This window comes from Osmerus mordax, chromosome 25, assembly GCF_038355195.1.
Source record: "Osmerus mordax isolate fOsmMor3 chromosome 25, fOsmMor3.pri, whole genome shotgun sequence".
In the NCBI taxonomy this organism is placed as follows: Eukaryota; Metazoa; Chordata; class Actinopteri; order Osmeriformes; family Osmeridae; genus Osmerus; species Osmerus mordax.
The window spans coordinates 7,382,098-7,409,841 of NC_090074.1; the positions used below are offsets into that span (position 1 = coordinate 7,382,098).

A 27,744-nucleotide genomic window follows, 5' to 3' on the forward strand; every position below is an offset into this window, starting at 1 on the left:
CATCACTCCATTAATCAGAATATGGTGGCAACAGCCAGTGAAGAAAATCCTTTGCAAATTGGGCGGCAGACCGTATTCTTGCTCAGGTTCTCCGCATCACCCACATAGTCTGTGGGACTGTGAGCGCACGGCTTCGATGTGTCGCATTGGCAACATACGGCTCAAGAAGCTGGCAAAGATACGCAATTCCCTCTGCTGTGAATCTATATATTTCATAAAGAGACTCATGTGGGAATGCTAAAGGGTTTTATCGGTCTCTAAATGTTCTGGCTCTTCTGAGCGCACCTCTCACTATCAGCGCACCAAGCTCCACAGGATCTTCTATGAACGGTGACGGCATTATCCTCAAGAATGCGTTAATGGGCGGGGCTTTTATACCGGTTGATCTCTGATCTCCAATTTAACCTGCTCCCGACCAGGTTAGCCATTCAGCATGTGTTACCATGGCAATCTACCCCGGTAACAAGTGATCCACCGTCGTAGTACAGAAAACCCTGGGTTGAACCTGAAGTTACCTCGCTAACGCCAAATCTTGATTCGTAGTAAAGGCCCCTGGTCAAAAGGTTGTGCACTACTGTCGATTGTTACTCACTAATGCCAAAAAATATTTTTTTGTATTTTAGCATTGGCAGCATCTGTAAATAAACGAAAATTGACAGAGTTCTGTGAACAAGTTTATTTAGAACACCTGTAAGCAGAATCGAAACGAAGATTGTGGGACAGGGTCATACGACTATTACAACAGGAGATTTTAAAACACTTAACAGTTCGTAGTCAGTCAACCAAAACATCCGTTTATTTAAAAAAATGCCTTTTTCACATGCTCTTTCACATTATAAAAACCCTTCTTCATACCAAACATACAGAACTTACGGGGCAAAAGAAAAAAAAAAACAAGAAGCTGAAAATGTTCCCTGACTCTGAAGGAGTCTCACAAACTGACATGATATTTACAAAAAGCACCCCTGGCTTATTCTCCAATCCCCATCCAGTCAATCAGGTGCATGAATTCTACCTGTTTAGAAGTGGGGGAGGGGGTTAATAACCCCTGCTCCCTGTAATGTACTGGATTGACAAACAAAAACAAAACAAGTAACATCAACATAACACACTGACTCCAGTGTCAAAGGTCAGGAAACTTGATCACTCCCCTCTCCTCTCAGACCAACCACAGACTGAGACTGGTAACCTTATCCAAACAGAACATCTTACCCCCTCCCACCAGCCAAAAGGCAGTACAGAAGTTGTTTAGCCCCTGTGGCGCCCCCCTTTGTTGCCCCTACATGCCCCACCCCCCTCCCATACTCATGCTGCCGTTCATGCCCACAGAGCCTCTGCTGTTGCCGTAGTAACTGCTGCTCATCCCGCTCTGGTTACCTGACAGGAAAGAGGAATATCAACGTCAGGATCAGCGACACACACACGCAACAAGAATAGACACGCACAGGTGAAAACTGCAGCAAGAGCACACTCTAGTGGCACAAAAGTGCCACTAGTGTGACTGTTTCCTGACTGGAAAAAGAGATAGTTATTTGCAACAATACCCCAACTGGAAGCCTACCTGAGCGAGTTGGCTGAACATGCTACCGGGTCCCAAAAATATTTCAAATATGCCTACCAGTCCATAGTCCAAAAAAGGTTGGGAACCTTTACACATGTTGACGTGTGGGAGTCGGTTATGTGATTATTCAACAGACATCAACGCAGCGATCACAGAGCTGAATGGATGATCACGTGATTCATCACCAGCTCTACGACCGCAACTCCAGTTTTTGGACCACGTGAGGCAAGGGTGACTGGGTGGTAGAGCTGAGACTCACTGTAATCGTTGTAGCCCCCCATGCTGGAGCTGCTGCTGTAGCCTCCAGAGTAGCCCCCGCCCATCTGCTGGCTACCCCCGTACGAAGACTGGTTACCTGGGGAACAAGGAGCACCGTCAGTCACACGCTCACTTCACCAGGAAAGGGAATGCCCTTGGGGGACTGTACTTGTGTGTGGATGGGTGGGTGGGGCCTCACCCATGGACCCCATCATCTGACCTCCGTAGCCACCGTTGCTGCCTCCCGATGTCGAGTTGAGGAACAGCTCCACGTAGCGGTGCTCTGGAGGGAGAGAAGAGGTGAGGTCAAACAGGTGCTAGGGGCCATGCTATAGAGCTCCATACTGACCTGCTCTGAGGGAGGGGGGGACACAGACAGGGAGACGGACAAAGAGGCTGACAGACATACATACGGGAGACAGACAGACGGAGACAAACAAAGGGAGACAGAGTAGAGAGAAAGAGTGTCGGGGCAGACGTTTAGGACTCACGCATGTTGGCCTTGTCTTTAGACATGGCGGCCACGGCGTCCTCGTGGGTGGCGAACTCCACATCTGCCTCCCCCGTCACCCTGCCGTCCGGCCCCACCTCAATGTGCACACGCACCGGGTTCAGAGGAGAGAAGAACTACGCACACACACAGTCAGGAGTATGTCTGGACAATCCCAGATTGATATTACATTGACTGAAGCATATATAGAATGTAAATGAGTAATAATTATTATTTAGCAGACACTTGTATCCAAAGCGATGCACAATACAGGGGGGGGGGGGGGATCTGAGTCTGCACTCCTTAAAATCAAATGCTCTACCGCTGAGCTACAGCGTTTGTGGGGGGGCAGGACTCACGCTGTAGATGTCGGTCTCTGTGGCGCGGTATGGCAGACCCCTCATGTGAACACAGTGGCCTGTTGTGCTCTGGAAGCTGGAGCCCCCGTCGCCATAGCGATCAGAGCCCCCTGGGGACCAGACAGACACGTCAGAGAGATGGAGGGGGAAAGAGATGGATGGAGGGGGGAAGAGAAACAGCAAGAGAGATGGAGACAGAGGGAGGGACAGGCAAAGAGAGGGAGGGGGAGAGGCAGATAGAGAGAGGAGACACAGAAAGTCACCCAGGGGAGGAGACCGATCACGGCGGGTTGTCTATCCTCACCATTCTCACCTCCTCCGTAGCCACCCCGGCGCATACGATCGAACGAGCCTCCGCGGCCCCCCATGCCGTTGTAGCCGCGGCCCCCGCCGCCCCCGGGCCGGTCGTAGGGCCCCGGGCGCTGCATGCCCATGGGCTTCCTGGGGGGCTCGTAGTTGGTCCTGACCTCCGCACGGCTGCTCTTGAATATCTCTATGTACCTACAGGCACACACACACGCATCAGACAGGGCCCCGGTATGGCGGGGGTAGACCACTACGGGGGTGTGTGTCTGTGATGGAGATATGGGCAGGGCTAAGGACAGCTATGACTGTAGCATGGGGGTCCTACAGCCATGCATGGCCATCTGAGTTTCTGCTAGCCTGGCTAAGTGCTGCCTCGTGGTCATGATGGTAGCTGGGACTGGGAGAGCTCAGACGGGCCCAACTGCTTGGAGGTTACAGAGCCCCAGGTGTGCTAGGACAACGTGGCCGTAGCTAAGACAACTACACTAAACTATCCAGGCACATACACAGTGCAGGACTCGTGAACAACTTGATTTGTGTGGAGGTTATACTGAGAGGAGCCAGAGATGGTCTGGTTAGGGGGGGCAATGTTGAGCCCAGCCAGAGAGCTTTCCTTGGGTCAGCCAGGCAGACACAGGGGCAGGCAGCTGGTTCCATGGTCCAAGGAAGACTGGTTCTGGGGCTCCTCTATGACAGCCTGCTGGGGTGTAGTGCTGAGAGATGTCTGGCGTTATGGTACCTCCACACTACGGACACTGCTTTTTGCCTTCCACAGGGAATTTATATAAATAGATGCCCGATTTGCAAAATGTAAGTGGAATAATGTACCATAGTGTCTGTAAAAGCAACACTTAAAATCTGATCATTTCGGTTATGAAGTTCATAGGATTTTCCAGACCTCTTTGGACAAGAAGTATACCCATAGCTTCCTTTTACAACCAGAAAGTCCCTCAGCACTACTGCCCACTAAAAGAGATATCTGAGGACTCTACCAGGGCTGAAGGCCACGATGATCTGATGTGTGCTAGCTACATGTACGATGCATGTCCTGGTAGCACGTGCTAGCTACATGTATAATGCATATCCTGGTAGTGTGTTAGCTACATGTCTGATGTGTGTCCTGGTAGCTTGTGCCATCTACATGTGAAGCGTGTTCTGGTAGTGTGCTGTCATGTTCCAGTTGTGTGTGCTGGCTACATGTATGATGCATGTCCTTGTAGCATGTGCTAGCTACATGTATAATGCATGTCCTGGAAGCATGTGCTAGCTACATGTCCTGGTAGTGCACACTAATTACATGTATGATGCATGTCCTGGTAGCGTGTGCTAGCTACATGTATGATGCATGTCCTGGTAGCATGTGCTAGCTACATGTATGATGCATGTCCTGGTAGCATGTGCTAGCTACATGTATGATGCATGTCCTGGTAGTGTGCGCTAGCTACATGTATAATGCATGTCCTGGTAGCATGTACAGAGATGGTCAGAGCCTGGCAAACGGTTACCACAGTAACAGACCAGACGCTGGTTTTGTGATCATTTGAACGTGGTGAATCAATCAAATCATAAAATCAATCAATCAGTACCAATGATATCTGAAAAGCAGCTTGAAGCCAGCCAACCATCCATCCCCACCTGTGCCCTATTCTTTCCTTGTGTTTCTTTAGAGCCTTTTCAGCTATATCCTGTGAAGCAAACTGCACGAAGGCCTCCCCCGTACTCCTCCCCTGGAAGTCCACCGGCAATGTTATCCCATTTGGCACGATTTCCAACCCTTCAACCCAAGGACAGATAACCCCAGCGGGGGACACATTAAATCACATGCCCACATGATGTCACTTCACGTTACAAACACTCCACTCTTCTCTTAAAAAAATTAATTAAAAAGGTTAAAAAAAATAAAAAACACAACAGGTCAAGAGCACGTTTTATAAACAGCGTACCAGAAAAAAGTGTCGAATGTTTTATTTATTTACTGATGTGGGAATATAGCATGATTTTATTAAGATGAATAGAAGCATTAAAGATGCGTAACTGGGTATCTTACGATAAACCGAGTCAAAAATGTGTTTAGATCGAGTCAAATATAAAAAGTTGGTCTGAATGTTGAACCGATTACCCATTAGTCGATCTGGGTTCCAACAATATTTACAGTTAGAAATAGGATAACTGTTAGCCATCCCTCATAATCAAGAGTTCACAGATAATATACCCTGATACTATTCAAGAGTGGTCCGTGTTGACTTCTCCACCCTACGAACCTGTGTGTCTACATCTGCTTACAGCAGGGTGGTGTTGAGGAGGAGAGCAAAGGAGCATGGTGAGGAGGGAGGTGGGAGGGCTTACCTGAGAAGAACTGGACGATCTCCTCCTTGCTGCAGCCAAAGGGCAAGCCTCGCAGGCGGACCAGGCCGTCCCCCTCTGTCTCTGGGCAGTTGGGGCCTGTGTGCTTCATCACCCAGTCCATCTCCACATTGTTGGACTTGAAGACTGTCACAGCAAATATGGGATTTTTTTATATAAACCACAACAACAAAGTGTGTAGGACAAACTTAAAACATGCCCTTCCCTCCCACACAAAGTGACCTGTACCTTCCACATATCTGTGTCCCAGGGTCTCTCTGTCCTTCTTAACTGCGATCTTCAGGTCTTCCTCGGTCTCCAGCTCCACAAAGGCCTCCCCGCTTGGCCGCCCCTCCCGTGTGTAGGTGAAGTGGATGCTTGTCCCATTGTTCGCAACTTTACAATCTGGAGAACCGAGAGCATTGAACGGTTTACTGCAACTACATCTGAATAGATAGCAATTTCGCAACAAGGCCTCGGCCCGGGCCTCGTGTGCTGTGGAGTTTGGAAGCCCGGTCAACCCACCTGAGAAAAACCGTGACACCTCGTCTACGGCGCAGGACCACGGCAGGCCGCGCACTCTCACCACGTATCCTTCACCGTCAGCCATGGTCGGTCAGCCCTAACACACACACACACACACACACGCGCGCTGGTAAGATGGGTTTTAACAAAAAATAGGTGCCTTCTGAGGGTCTAAGGCTATATTTCAACATTTGTGGAACACAAACTGGACAGTTCATTATAAAGTTTTTGGCGGAACAAAAAAGGCGTGCGTAAAAGCAATGAGGTCTGGCTAACGCAACCAAACCAGGCGCCATTTCAGAGTCTACGCATACAGCTAACTAAGCTAGCTAGCTAGCTAGTAAAACAATCAGATCAAATTAAGATCCATACAAATCAATTTGAAGTTAAACTGCCAAATTAGAATTAATAAAACCGCACTTATATTTGTCGACTTTCTAATATGTCTCATTCATTGTTTGTCTGAAACGAATAAGACAGCAGCTGGCTGGCTATCCTGACAAAGCATAGCCGCACGCAGACAAAGGCGCAGGCCTCTCCTGAATACAATACTTAAGACAAAAGAGGTTTGGCTAAAAAACATAAATTCGTGTGTGTATTTATTGGATTATGCATCTTTACAATAGCATACCCCACCAAATTGAATATAACCAAATTGCTTTAAAATATAGAATTACCTTTATTTTTCCTTCTCAAATAATCACGTATTCGGCGTGGTTGCTCACGAATTTGTTCCCCCAGGCCGGTTCTTAAATGTGCATGCGCAATGGCGCACTTTAGCTGTAGGGTTGCCAAGTTTCTTTACACGGTTTAGCTACGGAGGTGCCTAAAACCCCATTATGCAATTTTTTTAAGACGTCCTGTATTTCACCGATGTTTTAAAACAAATGATACAATATCATATCAATTATTTATAAGGCTAAAATCAGGACATTAAAACCGTTTTTACGACTATAGGTTTCAATATAAAATAACACAGAGGGGTGTTCTTGACAACATGGCAACCCGAGGTATAGTCCTGCCCTCGGAAAAAAACTGCAAGTTGAATTTCTGATCTCGCGTGCCTTTTTCAGATATTTGTCTAACTGTCCGTCAGAATGGCAACCCCCCCTAAAAGAGTATGTTCAAGCTTAAACAATAGCTTTGAGAAGAGAACCAAGAAAATATCAATTGAAGGAAATATTGGTGAGTTTCTAAACTTCACAACCATCTGTCTTGTGTCATATCTAAAGTTGACCAACGTTGATCGATATACAAGAAACAGTTCATGTTAACAACAATTAACAACTAAAGTTAATGTTATCTAGCTGGCTGACCTCTCCTTCTTAGTTGTGTGTGTAGGTGCTTCGGGAAGGTGTCAAACTTCATCTGCTAATTTCCCTCCATATCAGCGTTGGCGCCAAATCTGTTGTAACCATGTATTTCCGACAGCTGCACTGACAACAACCCAAGTGCTTTGATAACTTGTCATTTATGTCAGTTTTTAAATAAACTATTGGGAAAATCTATACACCTAGAAGCATGAATGTGCATTTGTGTGTATTTTAGCTGCGGGAAAGTCAACCTTCGTGCGGCTGTTAGAGAAAGCCTCCGAGGAGTGGGGGGTGATTCCGGAGCCGATTGGAAAATGGTGCAACGTTCAGAATACCAAAAACGATTACGAGGTACTAAACTCTGCATCATGCAGACTGCAGACCCTTGTACTGAAGACTGCATATATATTATTATTTTTTTTTTTTATTGATTCTGTTTGACTATGCATATAGTCTGTGTGTATGAATGCTGTGTTCATGTATGCAGTGTGTGTGGTGTGCGTGTGTATGTCTGATGTGCGTGTGTATGCCTGTTGTGTGTGTCTAGTGCGTACGTGTGTCTGGTCTGTGTGCGCTTGGTGTGTGTGTATGTGTCTGGTGTACGTCTGGTGTGTGTATGCTCGAGACCCAGCCCCTGACCACCATGTCTTCCTCATCTCCCGCAGGAGCTGAGCACCTCTCAGAAGAGCGGAGGCAACCTGCTCCAGATGCTGTACGACAAGCCCAGCCGCTGGTCCTACACCTTCCAGAGCTACGCCTGCCTCAGCCGGGTCCGCTCCCAACTGCAGGCCCCCTCCTCCAAGCTGCTCCAGGCGGAGAGCCCCGTGCAGTTCTTTGAACGCTCCGTCTATAGCGACAGGTGCGGTCAAGTCCGGCATTGCTGCTCCCATCACCGTACATCACTCTGCAGCTACCTGAGCTGTAGCTGTCACTGCTCTCACTGTTACTCTAGCACGTGTTTGTGTGTGTGTGTGTGTAATATATATATATATATATATTACAGTTAGGTCCATAAATATTTGGAGAGTGACACCATTGTCATAATTTTGGCTTTGTATGCCACCACAATGGATTTAAGATTAAAGAACAGAGATGCAATTAAAGTACAGACTTTCAGATTTAATTCAGGTCAGAATCAGAATGAAGTTTAATTGCCAAGTAAGTGTACACAAACAAGTAATTTACTTTGGTGGGCAGATGCATAGAGTAAACATATAAGAATCTTAAAGGGGTTGAACACAAATATTGTATGAAATGTTTAGGAATTGCAACCCTTTTTATACACATTCCCCTTATTTCAGGGGCTCAAAAGTAATTGGATAAATGATCTTAACCATGAATACAATTTTACTTTTTAATACTTTGTTGAGAATCCTTTACAGGTAACGACTGCTTGAAGTATGGAATGGAAGGAGTTTCCTCCTTTGTGATGCTTTGTCAGGCCTTTACATTTAGTCATTTAGCAGGCGCTCTTATCCAGAGCGACTTACAGTAAGTACAGGGGCATTCCCCCGGGGGAAGGTAGGGTGAAGTTCCTTGCCCAAGGACATAATGTAATTTTTCACGGCCAGGAATCGAATCGGCAACCTTCCGATTACTAGCCCGATTCCCTAACCGCTCAGCCACCTGGCTCCCTATTTTTACTGCTGTCTTCCGTTGTTGTTAGTTTGTGGGTCTTTCTGCCTGAAGTTTTGTCTTCAGCAAGTGAAATGCATGCTTGATCGGGTTGAGATCTGGTGATTGACTTGGCCAATGCAGAATATTCCACTTCTTTGCCTTAAGAACAACTCCTGGGTGTTTTGGGTCATTGTCCATCTGTAAAGTGAAGTCATCCAGTCAACCTTGCTGAATCTCTGCATACAATATATCTCCATACACCAGGCCGCGTTCTAGCCCACTTTAGCAGGGGGGGTGCAAATGAGACATTTTTGGGGGGCAAAGAAAAGTTTTTTTATTTGATTTTTTATGCGTTTTAGCAGTTCAAAGCTTCAATTTGGTGCAATCTGAGGGAAACTTTGATCTGCTAAAACCAGCGTGGCGACCAGAACAAGCTAGCAAATGGATTTTAAAACAAAAAATGTCAAATGCAACTCTTTTCTCCTTGTTTCGTTCAAAGACTCAAAACACAATTTAGCTAGCTAACCACCAGATGTGACAAGAAGCTGTCAACTGTCCAGAAACTTCGCAGCGCACCTCTCTCACTGCGGTCCTTGACTTTTATTACACCCAACTAACCAATCAGCATTTCGTAAAAGTGTTATTTTTAACAAGACATTTATATGATTGGAATATAAAGGAAACAAAATTCATTTTGGTAAGGGTGCACAAGGAACATCTGGGGGGCAGTGTCCCCCTCAGCCCCCCTTGAAGTCTTCTCTTTATGGTAGACTTGGATAATGATATGCCTACATCCTGGAGAGTGTTCTTCACTTGGCTGGATGTTGTGAAGGGTTTTTTCTTCACAATGGAAAGGATCCTGCGATCATCCACCACTGTTGCCTTACTTGGACGTCCAGGCCTTTTTAATTGCCAAGCACACCAGTGCATTCTTTTTCTCAGAATGTACCAAACTGTAGATTTGGCCACTCCTAATTTTCCTGCAATCTCTATGAAGGATTTGTATTTTTTTAGCAGCCTAATGATGGCCTGTTTTACTTGCATTAAGTGCTCCTTCGACCGCATGTTGTGATTTCACAGCAACAGCTTCCAAATGCAAATACCACACCTGGAATCAACTCCAGACCTTTTACCTGCTTAATTTATTAAGAAATAACAAAGAAAAGCCCACACCTGTCCATGAAACAGCTTGTGTGTCAATTGTCCGATTACTTTTGGTCCCTTGAAAAACGGGGCTAGAGCTGTAATTCATAAACCCTCCAATTTGGATATGAATACCCTCAAATTGAATCTGAGAGACTGCACTTGAAGCCCATTTTCATTATAATAAAAAAGAACATTAATTGTGTAACTGTCCAAATATTTATGGACCTAACTGTATACTTTCAGTATATAAATACAGTATATTATTTATTTTAGATTTTGCTAGTTTTTAAAGATTAAATCACATACTACGAGTGTGTGTACACACTGTGTCAAGCCACAAAGACTCAGGGATGAGACCCCAGAACCCACCAAAATCAAAATAGAATATAAAACTTTATTGTCCATCCAGGATAGAGTTTTCTTTATTTGGCATTGCCTTCCATTAAAAAGACAGACATACAGTATATTGTCCATACACTAAATAAATGATGTTCATTCTGTATATTCACTAACAACTTAAAAGACACAAAATGATCAAATATATCATGTCTGTTGGTGGCTACCTCTTGTCTCCATAGGTATGTGTTTGCCTCCAACCTGTTTGAGTGTGGGGACCTGAATGAGACAGAGTGGGCCGTCTACCAGGACTGGCATGGCTGGCTGCTGGCCCAGTTTGAGAGCCAGATCGAGCTGGATGCCATGATCTATCTGAGGGCGGACCCCCAGGTGAGCCCCCTGCAGGGAGCCCTGTCCCCGGAGGGTATACGTCCAGGTTGAGACCACAAGAATGTTCTGATTTCAGTGGGACCCTAAGTCGGCTAAACGCTAACTGTTGCTTCTTAAAATATGTGATTGATCTTAAAACCTAGTTATCATAATTCGTTATAGAAAGTTTTTTATTCTAGTGAAGTTATAAATGATGACAACCAGTGATGTTAATCGTTTGCCAGAGCTGGCACCATGTTAGTGTGCATGAGCAGTTTACCGCCGCATAATATGCAAAGGCTCATGGGTAATCAGTCGACTTGTCTCCTTGATGTATCGTTCCCATCACTGTCCTGAGTCAGACCTTCTGGACCTCCTTCCCTGTCATGCACTTGTGGAGAACTGTCTAGATGCAGTGCCTCAGTTAAAGCTGCTATCTTGCTTTGACCTCTCGAATACCACATAACATTTGCCAATATGCCAATTAGCCTTGTGCTTGACTTCTGTCTCTCCGTTTTCTCAATTGTGTGTCTGTGTGCTTGCACACGTGTGTGTACCTGTATGCGTGCGTTTGTGTGGGCGTGTGTCTCTGTACACGTGTGTGCGTGCCTGTCTGTACACATGTATCAGAGGTGCATGCAGAGGCTGCACCTGCGAGGACGAGAAGAGGAGCAGGGGATTCCATTGGAATACCTGGAGCAGCTCCACTACAAACACGAGTGCTGGCTCCACCATCGCACCACACAGTACGTATCCCCAGTGTCTTCACAGTAAGAGTCTGTCTCCACACAGTAATAATCTCTCTCTCCACAGTAATAGTTCCTGTCTCCACAGTAATAGTCCCTGTCTCCACAGTAATAGTCCCTGTCTCCACACAGTAAGGGTCCCTGTTTCCTGAGTAATAGTCCCTGTCTCCACAGTAATAGTCCCTGTCTCCACAGTAATAGTCCCTGTCTCCACACAGTAAGGGTCCCTGTCTCCACAGGAATAGTCCCTGTCTCCACACAGTAAGGGTCCCTGTCCACACTGTAACTCCCTGTCTCCACAGTCAGAGTATCTTACTCCACACAGTAAGAGTCCCTGTCTCCTCAGTAAGAGCCCCTGTCTCCACAGTAAGAGTCCCTGTCTCCTCAGTAATAGTCCCTGTCTCCTCAGTAATAGTCCCTGTCTCCTCAGTAATAGTCCCTGTCTCCTCAGTAATAGTCCCTGTCTCCTCAGTAATAGTCCCTGTCTCCTCAGTAATAGTCCCTGTCTCCTCAGGAATAGTCCCTGTCTCCACAGTAATAGTCCCTGTCTCCTCAGTAATAGTCCCTGTCTCCTCTGTAATCAAATCAAATCAAATTTATTTGTATAGCCCTTTTTACACGCACTGTCACACATGTCACAGAGGGCTTCACATATGCCCATAGAACTGCCCCTCAACCAACCTAAACCCTCAAGGAAGACAAGGAAAAACTCCCAAAAAAACTCTCAACAGGAGAAAAATGGAAGAAACCTTGGGAGGAGCAATTCAGAGAGGGATCCCCTCCTCCAGAGACGGTTGGTGAGAGAGAGGAGCAGAACACAGGCTAAACATAGTCATACAGTGTCGGTGGGTTTTTAAAACACCAAAATCCATTGTTCAACTTTATAGATGTAGGACAGGACCGGGAGACTCGCGACCAGGTCCAGCGTTGGCTGACCGACGACCAGGCAGGTGCTGACAACTCAAACCCCCCACACCACAAGGGATGTGTGTGGGGGGGGACAGAGAGAGGAGAGCAGGGATTAGAGGATGCCAGGAGCAGATAACAGTTACAGTCATAATAGAATGAGATCCCCACCGGTCAAGTGTGGACTGGTGCAGCAATTTAACAGAGCAAAAAAGGGGAATTTGATGCAACCCCACACACCAAGACAGCGACAGCCCCCCCCATTTGGAACATGAAATCTGTTCCAGGGGAAGAGAACTCTAAAATAAGTTATACTTATAGAATAAGGATGGAAGCAACCCGTCCCCCATTGCCTCCAACTAGTAACATACTTACCTTTAACAGTCGTAGAATTGACTAAACAATAACGTTTTTAACCTAATTTTAAATGTCGAAACAGTATCAGACTCCTTAATTGAGACGGGTAATTTGTTCCAGAGAAGAGGTGCTCTATATGAGAACGCCCTACCTCCAGCTGTCTTTTTCTTAACTTTGGGAACCACCAGATAGCCGGCATCTTGAGATCTAAGTGTCCTTGCGGGGCAATAGGGTGCAAGGAGACCGGAGAGGTACAGTGGTGCCAATCCATGCAGAGATTTGTATGTTAGTAGTAGAACTTTGAAGTCAGCTCTGGCTTGGATAGGGAGCCAGTGTAGAGAGATAAGAGTAGATGTTATGTGATCAAACTTTCTTGATCTGGTCAATAGTCTAGCAGCAGCATTTTGCACCCGCTGTAAATTTTTTAGGTGGGTAATTGGGAGGCCAGAGAACAACACATTGCAATAGTCCAATCGGGACGTAACAAATGCATGTATTAGTTTTTCGGCATCATCCTTTGAGAGAAATCTTCGTATTTTGGCAATATTACGTAGATGGAAAAATGCAGTTCTGGTAATTTGCTTAATATGGTACTCAAACGAAAGGTCTGGGTCCATTGTGACTCCTAAATTTTTTACTAGCTGGCTTTGAGAGACTTTGACGCCGTCTAGGTCTAAGGTCAGATTGGGAAAATTATTTCTATATTTTTTAGGACCGAAAATTTGAACCTCGGTTTTATCCGAATTTAGAAGAAGGAAATTTGCAGTCATCCAAGCTCTCAACCTAGAAACACATTTTTCCATAGCATGTGGAAATTCTCCAGACTTTATAGACATATATAGCTGAGTATCATCTGCATAACAGTGAAAATTTACCCCAGAGCTTCTAATTATGTTTCCTAAAGGCAGCATATAGAGAGAGAATAACAGAGGGCCTAGAACTGAACCCTGTGGTACTCCGTATTTTACAGTGGAGCTCCTGGATGAGCAGCCATCATAGTGGACATATTGTAATCTATCAGATAGATACGATCTAAACCACTGAAGTGACGTACCAGAAATCCCAACATAGTTCTCCATACGTTCCAAGAGAATCTCATGATCCACCGTGTCAAAAGCTGCACTTAGGTCTAAAAGAACCAGGACAGAGATAGAACCCGCGTCAGAAGCTAACAGTAGATCATTGACTACCCTGGCTAATGCAGTTTCAGTGCTGTGGTGGAGACGAAATCCAGACTGGAGAGGTTCATAAAGCTGATTTGAGGAGAGGTGCTCAGTGAGCTGTTGTGCCACAGCCTTCTCTAAAATTTTTGAGAGAAATGGCAAATTTGAAATTGGCCTGTAGTTGCTAAGACAACCTGGATCCAGGTTTTTTTTTTTTTAGAAGGGGCTTAATAATAGCTTGTTTGAAATTGATGGGGACTTGGCCAATTACAATAGATTAATTAATAATACTAAGCATGGGTGGTCCAATAATAGGGAGAAGTTCCCTACAGAGTTTAGCAGGGAGGGGATCGAGAAGGCAGCTAGTGGGTTTCGAGGAGTCTATCAGCTTGATGAACGCTTCCATAGAAATAGGGTTAAAGTGAGTGAGAGCCTCAACATGCAGCATGCTTGGTATAGGGGAAAGTTCAGTGTTGATAGCCACTCCTCCAGGACTAGTCTGTAGTTTGTCCATTATTGCATAGATTTTTTGGTCAAAGAAATCTAAAAAATCATTGGGAGAGAAATCTGAACTAACACAGAGTGTACTTTTCTTAGTGAGACTTGCAACAGTATCAAATAGGAACTTAGTGTTGTGTTTGTTCTTACTAATCAACCTAGAGAAATAATCAGATCTGGACCTGATGAGGACATGCTTGTACTCCATTAGGCTGTCCTTCCAGGCCAGGCGGAAAACCTCCAATTTAGTGGTACGCCACTTATGTTCTAGTTTTCTAGTGGACCTCTTAAGAGTGCGGGTTTCCTCTGAATACCATGGAGCCAGTTTCTTGTCCTTTCTTTTCCTTGGTTTGAGAGGGGCAACAGAGTCTATAGTCTAATAGTCCCTGTCTCCACAGTAATAGTCCCTTTCTCCACACAGTAAGGCTCACTGTCTCCACAGTAATAGATCCTGAAGCTGCTTCTGCTGTTACAGCTATCATGTACGGAACATTTCATGTGTGGGAGGTTGCACTGAACTGGTCTTTCACCCAGGTAGTCAGGACTGGCTCCTTGGTTAGTGTGACACTGGAGCAGCTAACATGCTACCTCCTCTCTCTGGGTCTATGTCCAGGATGGAGCAGCTAACATGCTACCTCCTCTCTCTGGATCTGTGTCCAGGTTGGAGCAGATAACATGCTACTTCCTCTCTCTGGATCTGTGTCCAGGGTGGAGCAGCTAACATGCTACCTCCTCTCTCTGGGTCTGTGTCCAGGGTGGAACAGCTAACATGTTGCCTCCCCCGTCTGTCTCCCCAGGGTGGACTTTGAGTACCTGAAGGACATCCCCATCCTGATCCTGGATGTGAACGAGGACTTCAAGAACGATCACATCAAGCAGGAGGCTACCATAGATAAGGTTAGTGGTGGAGGAGGTGGAGGAAGAAGGGGGGGGGGTGGAGGCGGGAAGAGGTTGAGGAGTAGAGAAATAGGAGTGTGAGGGTGGGGAGAGGGAGAGGAGTGTGAAAGTGAGGGAGGTTGGTGGTGAAAGAGGAAGGTGGGGCAGGAGCAGGGTTGACGTCCAAACGTATAAATGACCAAGGGAGGCCCCAGGTTATTCACTCCATAACCAGCATGTACCAGCTCCTGCTGGGTTGTCAGGTACTCACCACCATGTTGTTTTCCTGTGTCTGTTCACAGGTCAAGGAGTTCCTGAGTACTTTGTGACCTGGGGCAAAGAGACACTATCAAACCCAGTGAGAACGCCACCTCCATCTTCACCTCCACCCAATGAGACTGTTCCATCTTCACCTCCACCTAAAAATAACCCTCCATCTTCACCTCCACCCAATGAGACTGTTCCATCTTCACCTCCACCCAATGAGACCGCTCCATCTTCACCTCCATACAATGAGACAACACCACCTCATCTGTTGACATGCTGACCTAACTAAACCTGTGGTTGACAACTGTCACAAAACACGTGATGAAGCTCCCTATCACCACTCTATTAACACCCTTTTCCCCTTTGGCCATCACATCTTGTTACATAGACTATCCCACATTCCAACCTTATAGCACAACCTTGTCTCTCCTCTCAGACTACCTCCCTCACCCTCCATAAATGTGGAGCAAACTGCGTTCGCAGGTCTACTTGAAGTAAAGTAATTTTGGTGAAATGTCAGGTTTAAGTGGGGGATTGCAAAGTTTCCTGACTAGTTATTATAACATGACATTGTATATGTTATCAATAGAGGTTGGAATTGTACTTAGTCTAGACTTTTAAAATATAAACATGAAATGTGTTTTATTTTAGAAATTTGTTTTTCGGCTGGGATACAGATTCTTTTTAAATGTAAGCCCAATTTTTTTTATTTAATTTAATTTTTGTACAGAATTTAATAGTTATGATCTTGTGGGAATGGACATGTTCACAGACTGTGTCCAGAGCAGAAAAACAATGCTTGATATTGAGTCCTGAAAATCACAGTTGAACAATAAACCATGGTATTTCATAAATCAGAATCAGAATTCGGTTTATTCGCCATGTATGTTATACAAACACAGAATTTACTGTGGCAGGGAGGTGCAAACACTAAACATATACGAATCTTAAATTAGGTGAAGCGTTCCTCTAAGCACAAGTTGATCATGCCATGTTCTTTCATTACAGCCATACGTTCTTTTGTATGTCAACCAGTTTAGTTGTACAGTTTTATTTGTCACATCATGGCCTTGGGGATCTTTTAAATTGCTATTACCACATTGCTTGAAAACTTACCAACTAATCTTGGCTCATAATCATAGTGCCGGCATAGAGATATTGTGTGTAAGGTTGTTTTCAAACACCAACCCCTAACGTCTATTGATCTTCTACCTAATTCTACGTAACATTTTTATGGGTAAATACAGGCGTTATCTTAGGGGTGGGACTTCACTTCATGACAGGCAGGCAAGGGCCCAATCATCAACTCGCCAACCATTAATCGCCAAGCCCTCTCGTAAACCTATCTTGACGTCGCTTGCCTTGGCTTGACACGCATTCATTCAGGCCAACCGTTTTTCACTGTTCGGATGCTCTGTCCAATAGCGTGTATAGAAACCAAATAGAGGTGGGTAATCGGAGAACTGGGACGAAGTAAGTTAGGTTGTTAGAAAGTTAATGGCTTGGGGGAAAGAGAAGCTCTTCTCGCTTCAGGAGAGTTACAGGATTTTTCTGAAGTGTAAATATAATATCTAAATACAGTCCAACCTCAAAGAAAGTTAACGACAACATTGAGACTATTGGTACACAATTTAGACAGTGAAGTATGCAGGATGCAGTAGCCGGGACAGCAATGCTGACGGACGGTTTCGAGGACGAGATTGACTCGGTGACTCCGCGTTCCCCTGCCGTAGGAATGGGGGTCGGGGCCACATCAGGATCCGGACTCGGGGGCCTAGGTATCGGAGTCGGTGGAAAGAAAGTCCGCTTGTTCGGCGAGGCTGGTGGACCCGTAGCAGACAGACTCGATTTTAAACTCGCTGCGGCCGCAGTACTTTCCTCCGGACATGGATCTGGTAGCGACGAAGACGAGGTATCTGAGGTGAGCCTTTCAGACAACTAGTACTAGTAGCTACGACTCGAGTACTACGAGACTAGCCCGTGTAGCTTCATGCTATCCTAGCTAACCACTGGCAACGAGCGGGCTAGCTAGTTCAGCTAACAGTTAATAGCTAATGTTAATATTGCCTAAGATCGTCTCCTTCGACGATAACACGAACTGTTCAAAACATAATGTTATCAGAATACTAAGTAATTATCCGATCTTAAACATTTCCCGTATAGCTGGTAGGCACACCTGGGGCTTAAGTAAGGGGTTTATTACGCAATTTGGCTTAAGAACAACAGTATTTTGCAAGCTAGCCAAGTTAGCTTGCTATGCTAGCTCTGTCGGAGGCTTCTATCCCAGGCCTAGCCAGCTAATGTTAGCAATTTAGTAAGCTAGCTAGCCTAGCTAGACTGGCAAGTGCACGTCGCAGTTCACTTACTGATATTTAGTTAGCAAGGGAAGCCACAAGTTTCAGCCGGTGCATGGCATAGCCGTGAATATCTTAAATATAGATGTATAACGTGGAAAGCAAATGCAATTTATCAAGAAAATACTTAAAATGGTAATGTGGTTATCAACTTAATTAATGTGCACACTTGGTATGTCAGCGTACTCATTAGTGCCCACGTCCTCATTAAAACGGCAGTCAGTCCAGTTTGTCATTCAGCTTCAGCTGTCATTACAGACTCGCCCAGATTACACGGCTAAGTAGCCAGAACGCCATCGATGGACTTCACACGCAGTTCATGTAACCAACGGCCAGTAACCCAGAAGCATTCAAGAGTTCTTTGAGAAAATACGTTGTGTTAAAAATCTAGTTTTTATCAAATGTAGGCACAGCAGCGATGTTCTGCTTGTTTATGTTGGAGAGACCTGGAGATGTTGACACTGAGAGACCAGCGTGTATGGGCTTCACACTGACCTGCCTTATTCAGCCTTTCCTGACCAGACACCAGAGAACTTCCTAGACTACAGTCTGCCTTCACACCCTCTGCTGCTGCTACACTTGTGTGTGTGTGTCTGTGTGTCTAAGGCTTCAGGTGCTCAGGAGACGGTTGCTACTACTCAATAATAGAAGTGCTGGTGTGTTGGAAACACAGCGGCTTGTGGCTGTCTTCAGGTTCAACCTCATTGTTATTAATGTGGACTCTGACTCTGTTCAGCCTCCTAGCCAATCACAGGACACCATGTTGATGTTTTCCTCGGTTAAGTACAGTGGAGGGAAGTGTGCTATTGAGATTAGATGGCACAGGTGAGCACTGGAACAGCAGCATCACGCTAGGGTGACCACACTAGCGCAAGGGTGTGGGAGGCGTGCCAATATTTGGACTTTTTGGACAGGGTCTGCAGAGATCTTTAAACAACCATAGCTAATGAGTAAAGCTGGATGGAAAGTCTGTTTAGGTGTGGAATGCCATTGTTGTTCCATGTGCTCCTCAGGGAAAAGAGAGATGTTTTAAAAGAAGCTGCTCCAGAGGCATGGTCTAGTAGAGAACTAACTGGAATGTGACAGAACTGTCTCGTTTTAGGTAGTATCTGGTGTAGGGTCAAGTCTATAACTTGAATGTACTCTCCCTCTCTCACGCACACCCACTCTCTCTCTCTCACACACACACACACACACACACACCCATTGAGACACATGGATGAAGTAATGAGAGTCACTTGTTTTCACATCTGCTGCGCCACACTTTCTGTTTCAATCCAGCTTCTGTGTCAAGTCTCCCTCTCCCAGCCTTAACCCCAGCCCTAGTCTCCCTCCCAGGCTCAGCCCCAACCTCAGCCCCAACCTCAGCCCCAACCTCAGCCCCAACCTCAGCCTCAGGCCCAGCCTCAGGCCCAGCCTCAGGCCCAGCCTCAGGCCCAGCCTCAGGCCCAGCCTCAGGCCCAGCCTCACCAGCCTCATTCAATCCCCAGCCCCACTTTCAGCCTCTGCCCCAGCTTCACTCCCAGCCTCCAGCCTGGTTTTCACCCTGCTGCATGCTCTCCAACAACGTTTCAATATGGTTTCAATTACACTCACCACCGCATTCGTTTCATTCTTTTTTTCTCTCCAAAGAGATTTTTGTGAAAGAAAAATGAACATGGGAGAATTGCTGTTGTTGACCACACCCTTCTTCTTTCTCTCACTCTCTCCCTCACACTCTTTCTCCTCTCTCATTACTTCCCTCCTGTCGTTCCTGGGGTCAGTTCATGATGGGAATACTCGGAGGGGGGGTGGGGGGGGGTAGTAGATCAGTGACATCATCCAGCTGGGGTCCAAGACCCGTCTGATCTTCTCTGCATTCAAGATCAAGTCTCGTGTTGAGATGTCTGGCAGTCCTGTGTTTTTGTGCGTGAACAGATTGTGATACTTAAACTCAAGTCTACTCCTGTGGTCTCACACGCGCACACACACACATTGTTCCCGGCAAGGAGGCTGCTGTCGGTCTGCCGCTGACACGAGCCTCCCCATCCTGAGAAGCAGCAGGGTACCGCCCCCTTCTCTTTACCTAAAAGGCTCAAGACGCACTTGTTCCGGGAGTACAACGGTACTTAGGAATGGTTCGCTTGACCCGATGTTAGTTTCCTCAAGGATCACAATGACTCTTGCTTAGAGACTTGTTGCTCTTTTGGTTAGTGGTAACTGACTAAAATTTTTGTACTCGCTGTGATATATTGTTTTTATTATTGTTGCTTGTTTTTTTCTAGGTACACTTGCACTTATAGCGGTTCATGTTGTTTAATTGTAACTTGTTTAACTACATGCTCTTATGGTTCTTCCCTTTGGCACTTACTTTGGTTGTTCACAATGTGTGCTTCATGTTTTGGCTACGTTTGGCAATGTTTTTGTGGCTATCTTGTTGTTATTATCAGTGACCTATGCACTTTGTAAAGCTCTCTCTTGGAAGTCGCTTTGGATAAAAGTGTCTGCTAAATGAATAAATGTAAATGTACCTTCAAGCACTTTAGGTGGTCTCGATTTAGAATCTTTTCAAAGGCAGGGTGGGCAGAGAGGTGAAGGGCTTTAATCTTGGGAAGCCAGATCCAGTGCACTTAAAGTAAGCCTTTGTAATGTAAAAGCCCTGTCTACTTGTGGTGTGTGCTTGTCCATGTTTGGTGTCCCTGTCCAGCAGGAGTAATAGAGGGCTGGACTGCCCTTTCAGCAACAGGTGGATGCAGGTCAAGGTCACACTGGCAGAGGTGGAGAGAGGGGGATGAGATTGATGGAGAGCTGGAGAGGGAAGGACAGGTGGAAACGGAGAGAGGGGGAACGTTAAGTGAAAAGTGAGGGAGGAGGAAAGACAGAGAGGGGAAAAGAGAGAAGGAACGAGAGAGCGAGCGGGTTGAGCTGAGCTGCTCATCTTGGTGCTTAGCGACTGCAAATCCACCCAGGCTCAGGCCCTAAGCACCACTACGTCTCCTGGCAACCACCAGGGGGGTGGGGCAGGGGGCGTGGCACGGGAGCTGTTAGAACTTTGTGGTTGGTGCCCTGGTGGGACAATTATCTCACCTTTGGCCTGCTAATGTGCTTGTAGATCCATTTCTCTGATTCGGTGAAGTAAGTTACTCGTCATAGTACTGTACTGTACTGTACGCCCTTGACTGCTGTAACTTCACTAGAGTTAGTATTTGGTGTAGAAACAAAACACAAGTGGTTTTGTAACTTATGCATTATGATGTTTGTTGAAGAAGTATGTGTTTTAATTTGGTACAAATATTAATCAAATGGCATGGTGAGTGCTCATTTCTGTAAGTAGTCTGTTGGCTGAGTGAGGGAATCGGGCTAGTAATCCGAAGGTTGCCAGTTCGATTCCCGGTCATGCCAACTGACGTTGTGTCCTTGGGCAAGGCACTTCACCCTACTTGCCTCGGGGGAATGTCCCTGTACTTTCTGTAAGTCGCTCTGGATAAGAGCGTCTGCTAAATGACTAAATGTAAAATGTAAATGTAAGTAGTGACTGAGCCAACTGTTCTCGTCCACATTTCTGTTTCGGGTCCTTACACATGTTGGCTTTCACTTATTACATTTGGTAGTCGGCAGTGCTCTTCTAAATACTAGCTAGCCTGGCACTAGCTGACCAGTTCCTGGTAAAGATAATAAACAGGTTTTCAAAACATCACCTGACAGTTTTTTTTCGATTTCCTTCCTCCTGTTGTTCCTCCCATCCACCAGGTGGAGTCGTTCATCCTGGACCAGGACGACCTGGACAACCCCATGCTGAAGACAGCCTCTGAACTCCTGCTGTCCAGCGCCACGGATGGAGCCGACCTCAGGACGGTGGATCCAGAAACACAGGCCCGCCTGGATGCCCTGCTGGAGGCCGCCGGTACTGAACGCACACACTCACATACACACACACGCACACACGCGTGTTGCTAGCACTCCTGTCAGTCAAGGAAGGGAGTGTCTTTAGCCTAGCAGAGCCACAGTGTATAGACTTGGCTTGCATACAGAGTGAAATACCTTTTTATATGGAAAGCTTGTGCTCAGAATAGACCCCCAAATCCCTGCTGGCCAGGGTTATTTTTACTGGCCCTACATCCTTTTGTGTTTTGGTGATGGAAGGTCACTTGCTTCCTGGTCTGTCTGTCAGTAGCCCACTGACCAGTAGATGATCAATAACAATCCCAGTTATAGTCAGGCCTGGTGACCAGTATAACAGTAGAACTCAGGATTGGTGACCAGTTGAACGAAAAGACTCAGGGCTGGTGACCAGTATACCAGTCAGAATGATCAGAAGAGCATGGTTTATGCCTGTGTGACATGGTTCATCTGCATGTTGTGGATGCTGGTTTGGTGTGGAACGGCATGGTGAGCTTATGAGTTAGCCAGCCTTGAAATGGCTAGTGTAACACAGCTAACCTGTTGCCTAGCTAAGGGTTAGCAGAGGCTAGGTTAGCACATCATTTTCTCAGTGATAAGTGTAATTTAGCCTCCATGCTCCTATCAGGCTAGCCCATATCAGTATAATGTATATGGGTGTGTTAGCTAGCCGCTAACACGCTAGCCCCGCCTAATCCACATGACACTGGTGGAAGCTAGCTTGCTAGGGCACCGGCAGGGAGATTAGTATCAACAATGGATTTCCATATAGGATCAGCAGCTCCCATCATGACTCAGCAGTGGCCTTTAGTACACCCTGTGTGTGTGTGTGTGTGTGTGTGTGGGAGACTACCCTGTCTCTGTGTTTACACTGTACGTCTGTAATATTGTCTGCGTGTGCTTTTGTTTAGACTACTTCTGAGCTAAGAGTGTCACACACTGGCTAATCCTGCCGACTGTTTCCCTAGTTCACCCGCCTCTCTGTCATGGTCGGAATGATGAAAACAGTCAGTTAACTCTGTTTCGTCAGAGAACTCTCCTCCGATATCTATGTCCACGTTGGGTTTAGAGTTCAGACTGAGGTCAGGACTGGAAGGGGAAGTGGTGTAGTGTGATCATGGCTAATCTATGCTTGCGTGTGTGTTTTCTGTGTGTTTACTGCATGTGTTTACTGTGTGTGTTTTGCGTGTGTGTTTACTGTATGTGTTTCCTCTGGCCTGGTCCTAACTCTGGCACTATAATGTGCCGTGGTACCCGTATGCCTGTCCGTCTGTCTGTCTGCCCACCTGTCTGTCTGCCCGCCTGTCTGTCTGCCCGCCTGTCTGTCTGCCCGTCTGTCTGTCTGCCCACCTGTCTGTGGCTATCTGTCTGCCCTCCTGCCTGCCTGGCTGCCTGTTTTCCCACCTGTCTGTCTACCTGGCGACCCGTCTGTGTGTGTGTGGTGCTGAAGGGATAGGTAAACTGTCCACTGCCGATGGTAAAGCGTTCGCAGACCCTGAGGTCCTCCGCCGCCTCACCTCCTCTGTGAGCTGTGCCCTGGACGAGGCTGCCGCCGCACTCACACGCATGAGGGCCGAGAACACGCTCAACGCCAGCCAGGCCGACAAGTATGTTTCTCTGCTCGCACGCACACACACACACACACACACACACACACAAAGGCGATCTCTGTCACACACACACAGGTAATTTCACACACCACACACATCCACACACACACAGGGTCTCACACAGACACACACACAGGGTCTCTCTCACACACACATTCAGATACTGATACAGTGTTGTGGGTTTGGTAGCTTATGTTGTTTGCCTTTTTCTGTCTTTTCCTTTCTCTCTCTCTGTCTCCCCCCACTTTCTCTCACTTTTTCTCTCAATTTCTCTCTCACTTTCTCTCTCTCTCCTTTCTCGTTCACTCACTTTCTCGTTCTCTCCCTCTCACTTTATCTCTCTCTCCACTTTCTCTCACTTTCCACTTTATCTCTCTCTCACTTTCTCTCTCTTCCACTTTCTCTCACTTTCTGTCTCACTTTCTCTCAATTTTCTCTAACTTTCTGGTTCTCTCACTTTCTGGTTCTCTCTCCACTTTCTCTCTTTCTCTCCACTTTCTCTCTTTCTCTCCACTTTCTCTCTTTCTCTCCACTTTGTCTCTCTCTCTCTCTCTCTCTCTCTCTCTCTCTCTCTCTCTCTCTCTCTCTCTCTTCTCTCTCTCTCTCTCTCTCTCTCTCCACTTTCTCTCTCTCTCCACTTTCTCTCTCTCTCCACTTTCTCTCTCTCTCAAATAGAAGTCGTAACATCAGTAAACAAAGTATCTAAAATGGTGTTTATTCAACCAAAGCTTGTATGACAGGGAGGATGAGTGTGAGTCTGAGAGTATATCAGCTTCAGAACTTAGCTATCATTGGAAAAAATATATTACTCATCAGATCTTGTTGGTCTCCTCTGTCCTGTCTTTTGGAATGCCTTTAATCCTTGTGCTGCCTTCGGGTCACATGACCCAAAGGTTCACAACGAACCATCGTTGTGTTTACCCAATTTTACCCAATACAAAAACAAATAAATAGCATTTTCTTTTAACCTTCGCAATGTGGGGGGTCTGAGACAGCCCGACGGTTAAAAGAAAATTCCTCACTTTGTTTTTGTATGCGGTAAAGTTGTCGCAATACAGTGGCTCACAATGACTGATGGATCAGAATGACCCGAAGATAACACAAGTTAACATTTAGTCAGTTGGTGTGGTGTGTAATACAGCAGGTGTCTGTATTAATTTCGTGTATTTTCCTTAAACGATAGTTGAACACGTTAACAATCGATAATTGATTAATAATTAATAAGATACAGAAAGCATATGTGAAGCATTGATTCACAAAGCACAAACAATTTAAACGAACAGAATAATAAAACAAGGCTCTATAAAAATGGCAGCTCTAGTCCTCTATCCTTATTCAACTAATGGATCCTTCAAACGGAACAATGTGAAAAGGGGCCGGTGCAATTAGCATATTATTTGAAAAATTAGCCGCAAGTCACACCCCACCAGAATTGGAGCTTTGTGTTTATAAATCTGAGTATAAACCACACTGAAATATAGGCCGCACTTGATAAGGGAAGAATGATACCAAGCAATGCACGAGTATAGGCAATCTTACAGCATGCCGTTGTGTAAAGGCCGATTTATACTACTACGTTTTCACGGAGACGGACACAGGGAACGCCCTCCGAGCACCTCCTGATTTTCCTGACTATCCGACCGCTAGTCCGTCATTTTATGGATACCCCTTGGCTGTGATTGGTCCGCAATTGGTTCCACACACAGACGTCATGTGGCAGGCGTCAAAAACGTTGCTCCACCTACTTTTCTGGCGGTGAATTGTTTTCAGCACCTACAGCCTTCAGTGTACTATAAATTCAACGAATCCGTCCGACTCCGTCCGTCTGTCTGTCCATAACCGAGTTGGAGTAGTATAATTTGGCCTTAACACGCTTCGAAAAACGAAAATAAGTGCGTAATGTATGTTTGCTATTGCCTGGGAATTAACTAATTATTTACCTTTAGACGCGTGAGTTCTAAATATTTCCGACGGCCCCCAAAGCTTAAGTTATTTTTCCCAAAAAGGTAGCTAGCTAGCTTTAGTTAGCTTCTGGGCTAAGTTAGCTAGCATAATACTTGTTGAATACTACTACCATGCTAGTGTTACTTGTAAAGGCCGATATATGCTTCTTCGTTTTCCAAAAAACGGACACATGGGAACGCCTTACGGGGAACGCCCACCCCGGAGAGCTCGACGTGCACCTCCTGAATTTTCTAACTATCCGTCGTAATTTCGGATAGTTACGGATACCCTCTTGGCTGTGATTGGTCAGTATTAAGAACCGCTTGCATCAGGGGCGGGGTTGCCGTGATAAACAGGACAAACGGAATCCTTTGAACGCCATTGCTGTAAGTTTTTACACCAAAAAAACTTACACAACTTGATTAAGGATTAATGATTAACATCCCTACTCTGTGTGTATTTGTGTGTGGTTGTTTGTGTACTGCAGGCAGGTGTGTTTGTGTACTGTAGCTGTGTCCACACTGTGTGGCTGTGGTGGTCTGTCCTGCTACAATGCCAGTAACTGTAGCAGTCTGGTTGTTTTCAGCCGGAGCTTGGCGGAGGCGTGCTCGGATGGCGACGTGAACGCCGTCAGGAAGCTGCTGGACGAGGGCCGCAGCGTCAACGAGCACACGGAGGAGGGAGAAAGTCTGCTCAGCCTGGCCTGCTCCGCTGGATACTACGAGCTAGCACAGGTAACACACACACTCACTCAATCACACACTCACACACACACTTTGAGCTAGCATAGGTAACACATACACACTATGAGATAGCACAGGTAACACATGCACACTATGAACAAGCACAGGTAGAACACAGACACACACAGCGGTTGAGGGCGTAGTGTTGTCCTGCAGGTGCTGCTGGCCATGCACGCTAACGTGGAGGACCGGGGCATCAAGGGTGACATCACGCCTCTGATGGCGGCTGCCAGCGGAGGCTACGTAGACATTGTCAAGTTGCTGCTGGTGCACGGAGCTGACGTCAACGCACAGTCCTCCACAGGTACGCAGACTCATATACACACACAGTCCTCCACAGGTGCTCATACACTCACACACACACACAGTCCTCCACAGGTGCTCATACACACACACACACTCTTCACAGTCCTCCACAGGTAATCACACAGTCATATACACACACATACAGTCCTCCACAGGTATGCACACTCGTGTACACACACAGTCCTCCACAGGTACTCATATATACACACACATACCGGTTATTGAACCCATGTGAGGACCTTGACTCAGACCCCACGAAGTGAGGTCCACCCTATTTGGAGGAGCAGGGAGCCTGCAAAAATATATTTCAGCGCTAGGTGGCTCCCACGAGGCCAGAAGTCACCTCAAAATCACGATGCACTCTTTAGAAAAAATATGTCCACAGACCCGTGTTAGTGGGGACCACTGGTTACCACTCGGTTACTCGGCAGATTTTAGATCACATAACTTTTTTTTATCCACCGGATCTCGATTTTTGATTTATGCCGCTCAAATACAGACTATGGCTTTTACTTTAGTTGTCGACAAACCAAATTTAAATTAAACTGTTTAGTGTAAAAGCAGATTGTGGTATATGAGTTTTAATTGACTTATTTTGATAATGTATTTGTACTACCGAACTATTACAGATGCGTTAGCAATTTTGGCATGAAATTATTTAGGTCACGTACGCGCACAAAGATTATTTCAACAATGCAGAATGCAAATGTATTTATCTACTTATATAATGAAGCAGATTAATACCGTAAAGTCACTCACAAAATCCAATACTGAGCACTTTTCTAAGGGCTAAAATGAATTATATGTTTGCCTATCAAATGCCACACAGACCTTTCTCAGTTCAGAGCCACCAACGCAACCTTGTTTCTGTTCATCATACAAAAAATCACAAAGAAATAATTTAATGTACGTTAATGTATCTGTTGATAACTGATAGCTAAAAGATATTGAGTGATAGCTAAAAAGACATTGACTAATTACGACAGGCTCATTTCTTATGTTGGCAAACTTCTTTAATACCTCGCTGTTTAAGTCTTGTAGAGAGCTAAACAGCAAAAAAAGGAGCCTCACATAAGCCCACATGTTTTTACATTATTTTGTAAACCTGGTTTATTCCAATGGGGATTTTTTTTGTCCACGCAATTTGCACAAACCATATTTATTAATTATGCTACTGACATTCAATAGCATAATGCAAAAGCATTCATTATAATCAGAATCCAGTTTATTGCCAAGTATGTTTTCACATACAATTAATTCTCTTTGGTGATGTTGGTGCAGACAAAGTTATATAAAGATTGATAAATATTGCCAAGTACTAGGCATACATATGCATCCAGACCCCCCAGCACTACAGCCTGACTCCTGTTTGAAAATTCTAGGCATTGGAACACCCTAAACATCCCAGCAAACATTCTTGCTGGGAAACACACCACCAACTTCCACTAGGGGTGGAACGGTACATGTATTAG

The 27,744-nt window shown here is 45.7% G+C and overlaps 3 protein-coding genes across 13 annotated transcripts in view; 2 read left to right on the forward strand and 1 right to left on the reverse strand.

Moving 5' to 3' along the window:
• Window positions 1-661: 661 nt before the first annotated feature.
• On the reverse strand, window positions 662-6,590 carry hnrnph1l (heterogeneous nuclear ribonucleoprotein H1, like). 5 transcript variants are annotated; one of them, XM_067229353.1, is made up of 11 exons: window positions 6,520-6,590; window positions 5,843-5,939; window positions 5,567-5,722; window positions 5,321-5,464; window positions 4,610-4,748; window positions 2,982-3,169; window positions 2,669-2,778; window positions 2,311-2,446; window positions 2,019-2,102; window positions 1,821-1,916; window positions 662-1,377 (listed from the first exon to the last, which is right to left on the reverse strand). In XM_067229353.1, the coding sequence occupies exons 2-11, from the start codon at window positions 5,925-5,927 to the stop codon at window positions 1,280-1,282; spliced, it is 1,236 nt and encodes a 411-aa protein (XP_067085454.1). In that variant the 5' UTR covers window positions 5,928-5,939; window positions 6,520-6,590; the 3' UTR covers window positions 662-1,279. The 5 variants fall into 5 exon arrangements, with proteins under 5 accessions (XP_067085454.1, XP_067085455.1, XP_067085453.1 ...); XM_067229354.1 differs by having other exon boundaries at window positions 2,040-2,102; window positions 2,973-3,169; XM_067229352.1 differs by having other exon boundaries at window positions 2,973-3,169.
• Window positions 6,591-6,896: 306 nt separating this feature from the next.
• zgc:110540 (deoxynucleoside kinase) lies at window positions 6,897-16,273 on the forward strand. Its single transcript, XM_067228992.1, has 7 exons — window positions 6,897-7,027; window positions 7,391-7,506; window positions 7,821-8,014; window positions 10,497-10,644; window positions 11,254-11,369; window positions 15,091-15,190; window positions 15,472-16,273. The coding sequence occupies exons 1-7, from the start codon at window positions 6,940-6,942 to the stop codon at window positions 15,496-15,498; spliced, it is 789 nt and encodes a 262-aa protein (XP_067085093.1). The 5' UTR covers window positions 6,897-6,939; the 3' UTR covers window positions 15,499-16,273.
• A 698-nt stretch (window positions 16,274-16,971) lies between these two features.
• The window catches only part of ankhd1 (ankyrin repeat and KH domain containing 1), a 39,206-nt gene continuing 28,433 nt past the window's right edge, over window positions 16,972-27,744 (forward strand). For 4 of the 7 annotated variants that reach the window (XM_067229332.1, XM_067229337.1, XM_067229333.1 and 1 more), the window contains exons 1-5: window positions 16,972-17,357; window positions 21,520-21,673; window positions 23,120-23,276; window positions 25,795-25,957; window positions 26,123-26,270. In XM_067229332.1, the coding sequence (XP_067085433.1) occupies window positions 17,082-17,357; window positions 21,520-21,673; window positions 23,120-23,276; window positions 25,795-25,957; window positions 26,123-26,270 (898 nt within the window). In that variant the 5' untranslated portion in view covers window positions 16,972-17,081. The remainder of the gene's footprint in view (window positions 17,358-21,519; window positions 21,674-23,119; window positions 23,277-25,794; window positions 25,958-26,122; window positions 26,271-27,744) is intronic. The other 3 variants (XM_067229334.1, XM_067229335.1, XM_067229339.1) reach the window with 1 other exon arrangement.

What these genes read in the sequence shown, in the direction of transcription:
- hnrnph1l (XM_067229352.1), bottom strand. Translation starts at nt 5,927, where the DNA reads ATGGCTGACGGTGAAGGATACGTGGTGAGAGTGCGCGGCCTGCCGTGG. An exon ending in AAGGAAAGAATAGGGCACAG is followed by an intron (nt 3,170 to 4,609) that starts GTGGGGATGGAT and finishes GTGTGCCTGTAG; the next exon opens with GTACATAGAGATATTCAAGA. An exon ending in CTACGGAGGAGGTGAGAATG is followed by an intron (nt 2,779 to 2,972) that starts GTGAGGATAGAC and finishes TCTGGTCCCCAG; the next exon opens with GGGGCTCTGATCGCTATGGC.
- zgc:110540 (XM_067228992.1), top strand. Translation starts at nt 6,940, where the DNA reads ATGGCAACCCCCCCTAAAAGAGTATGTTCAAGCTTAAACAATAGCTTT. An exon ending in CGCTCCGTCTATAGCGACAG is followed by an intron (nt 8,015 to 10,496) that starts GTGCGGTCAAGT and finishes TTGTCTCCATAG; the next exon opens with GTATGTGTTTGCCTCCAACC. An exon ending in CTCCACCATCGCACCACACA is followed by an intron (nt 11,370 to 15,090) that starts GTACGTATCCCC and finishes CTGTCTCCCCAG; the next exon opens with GGTGGACTTTGAGTACCTGA.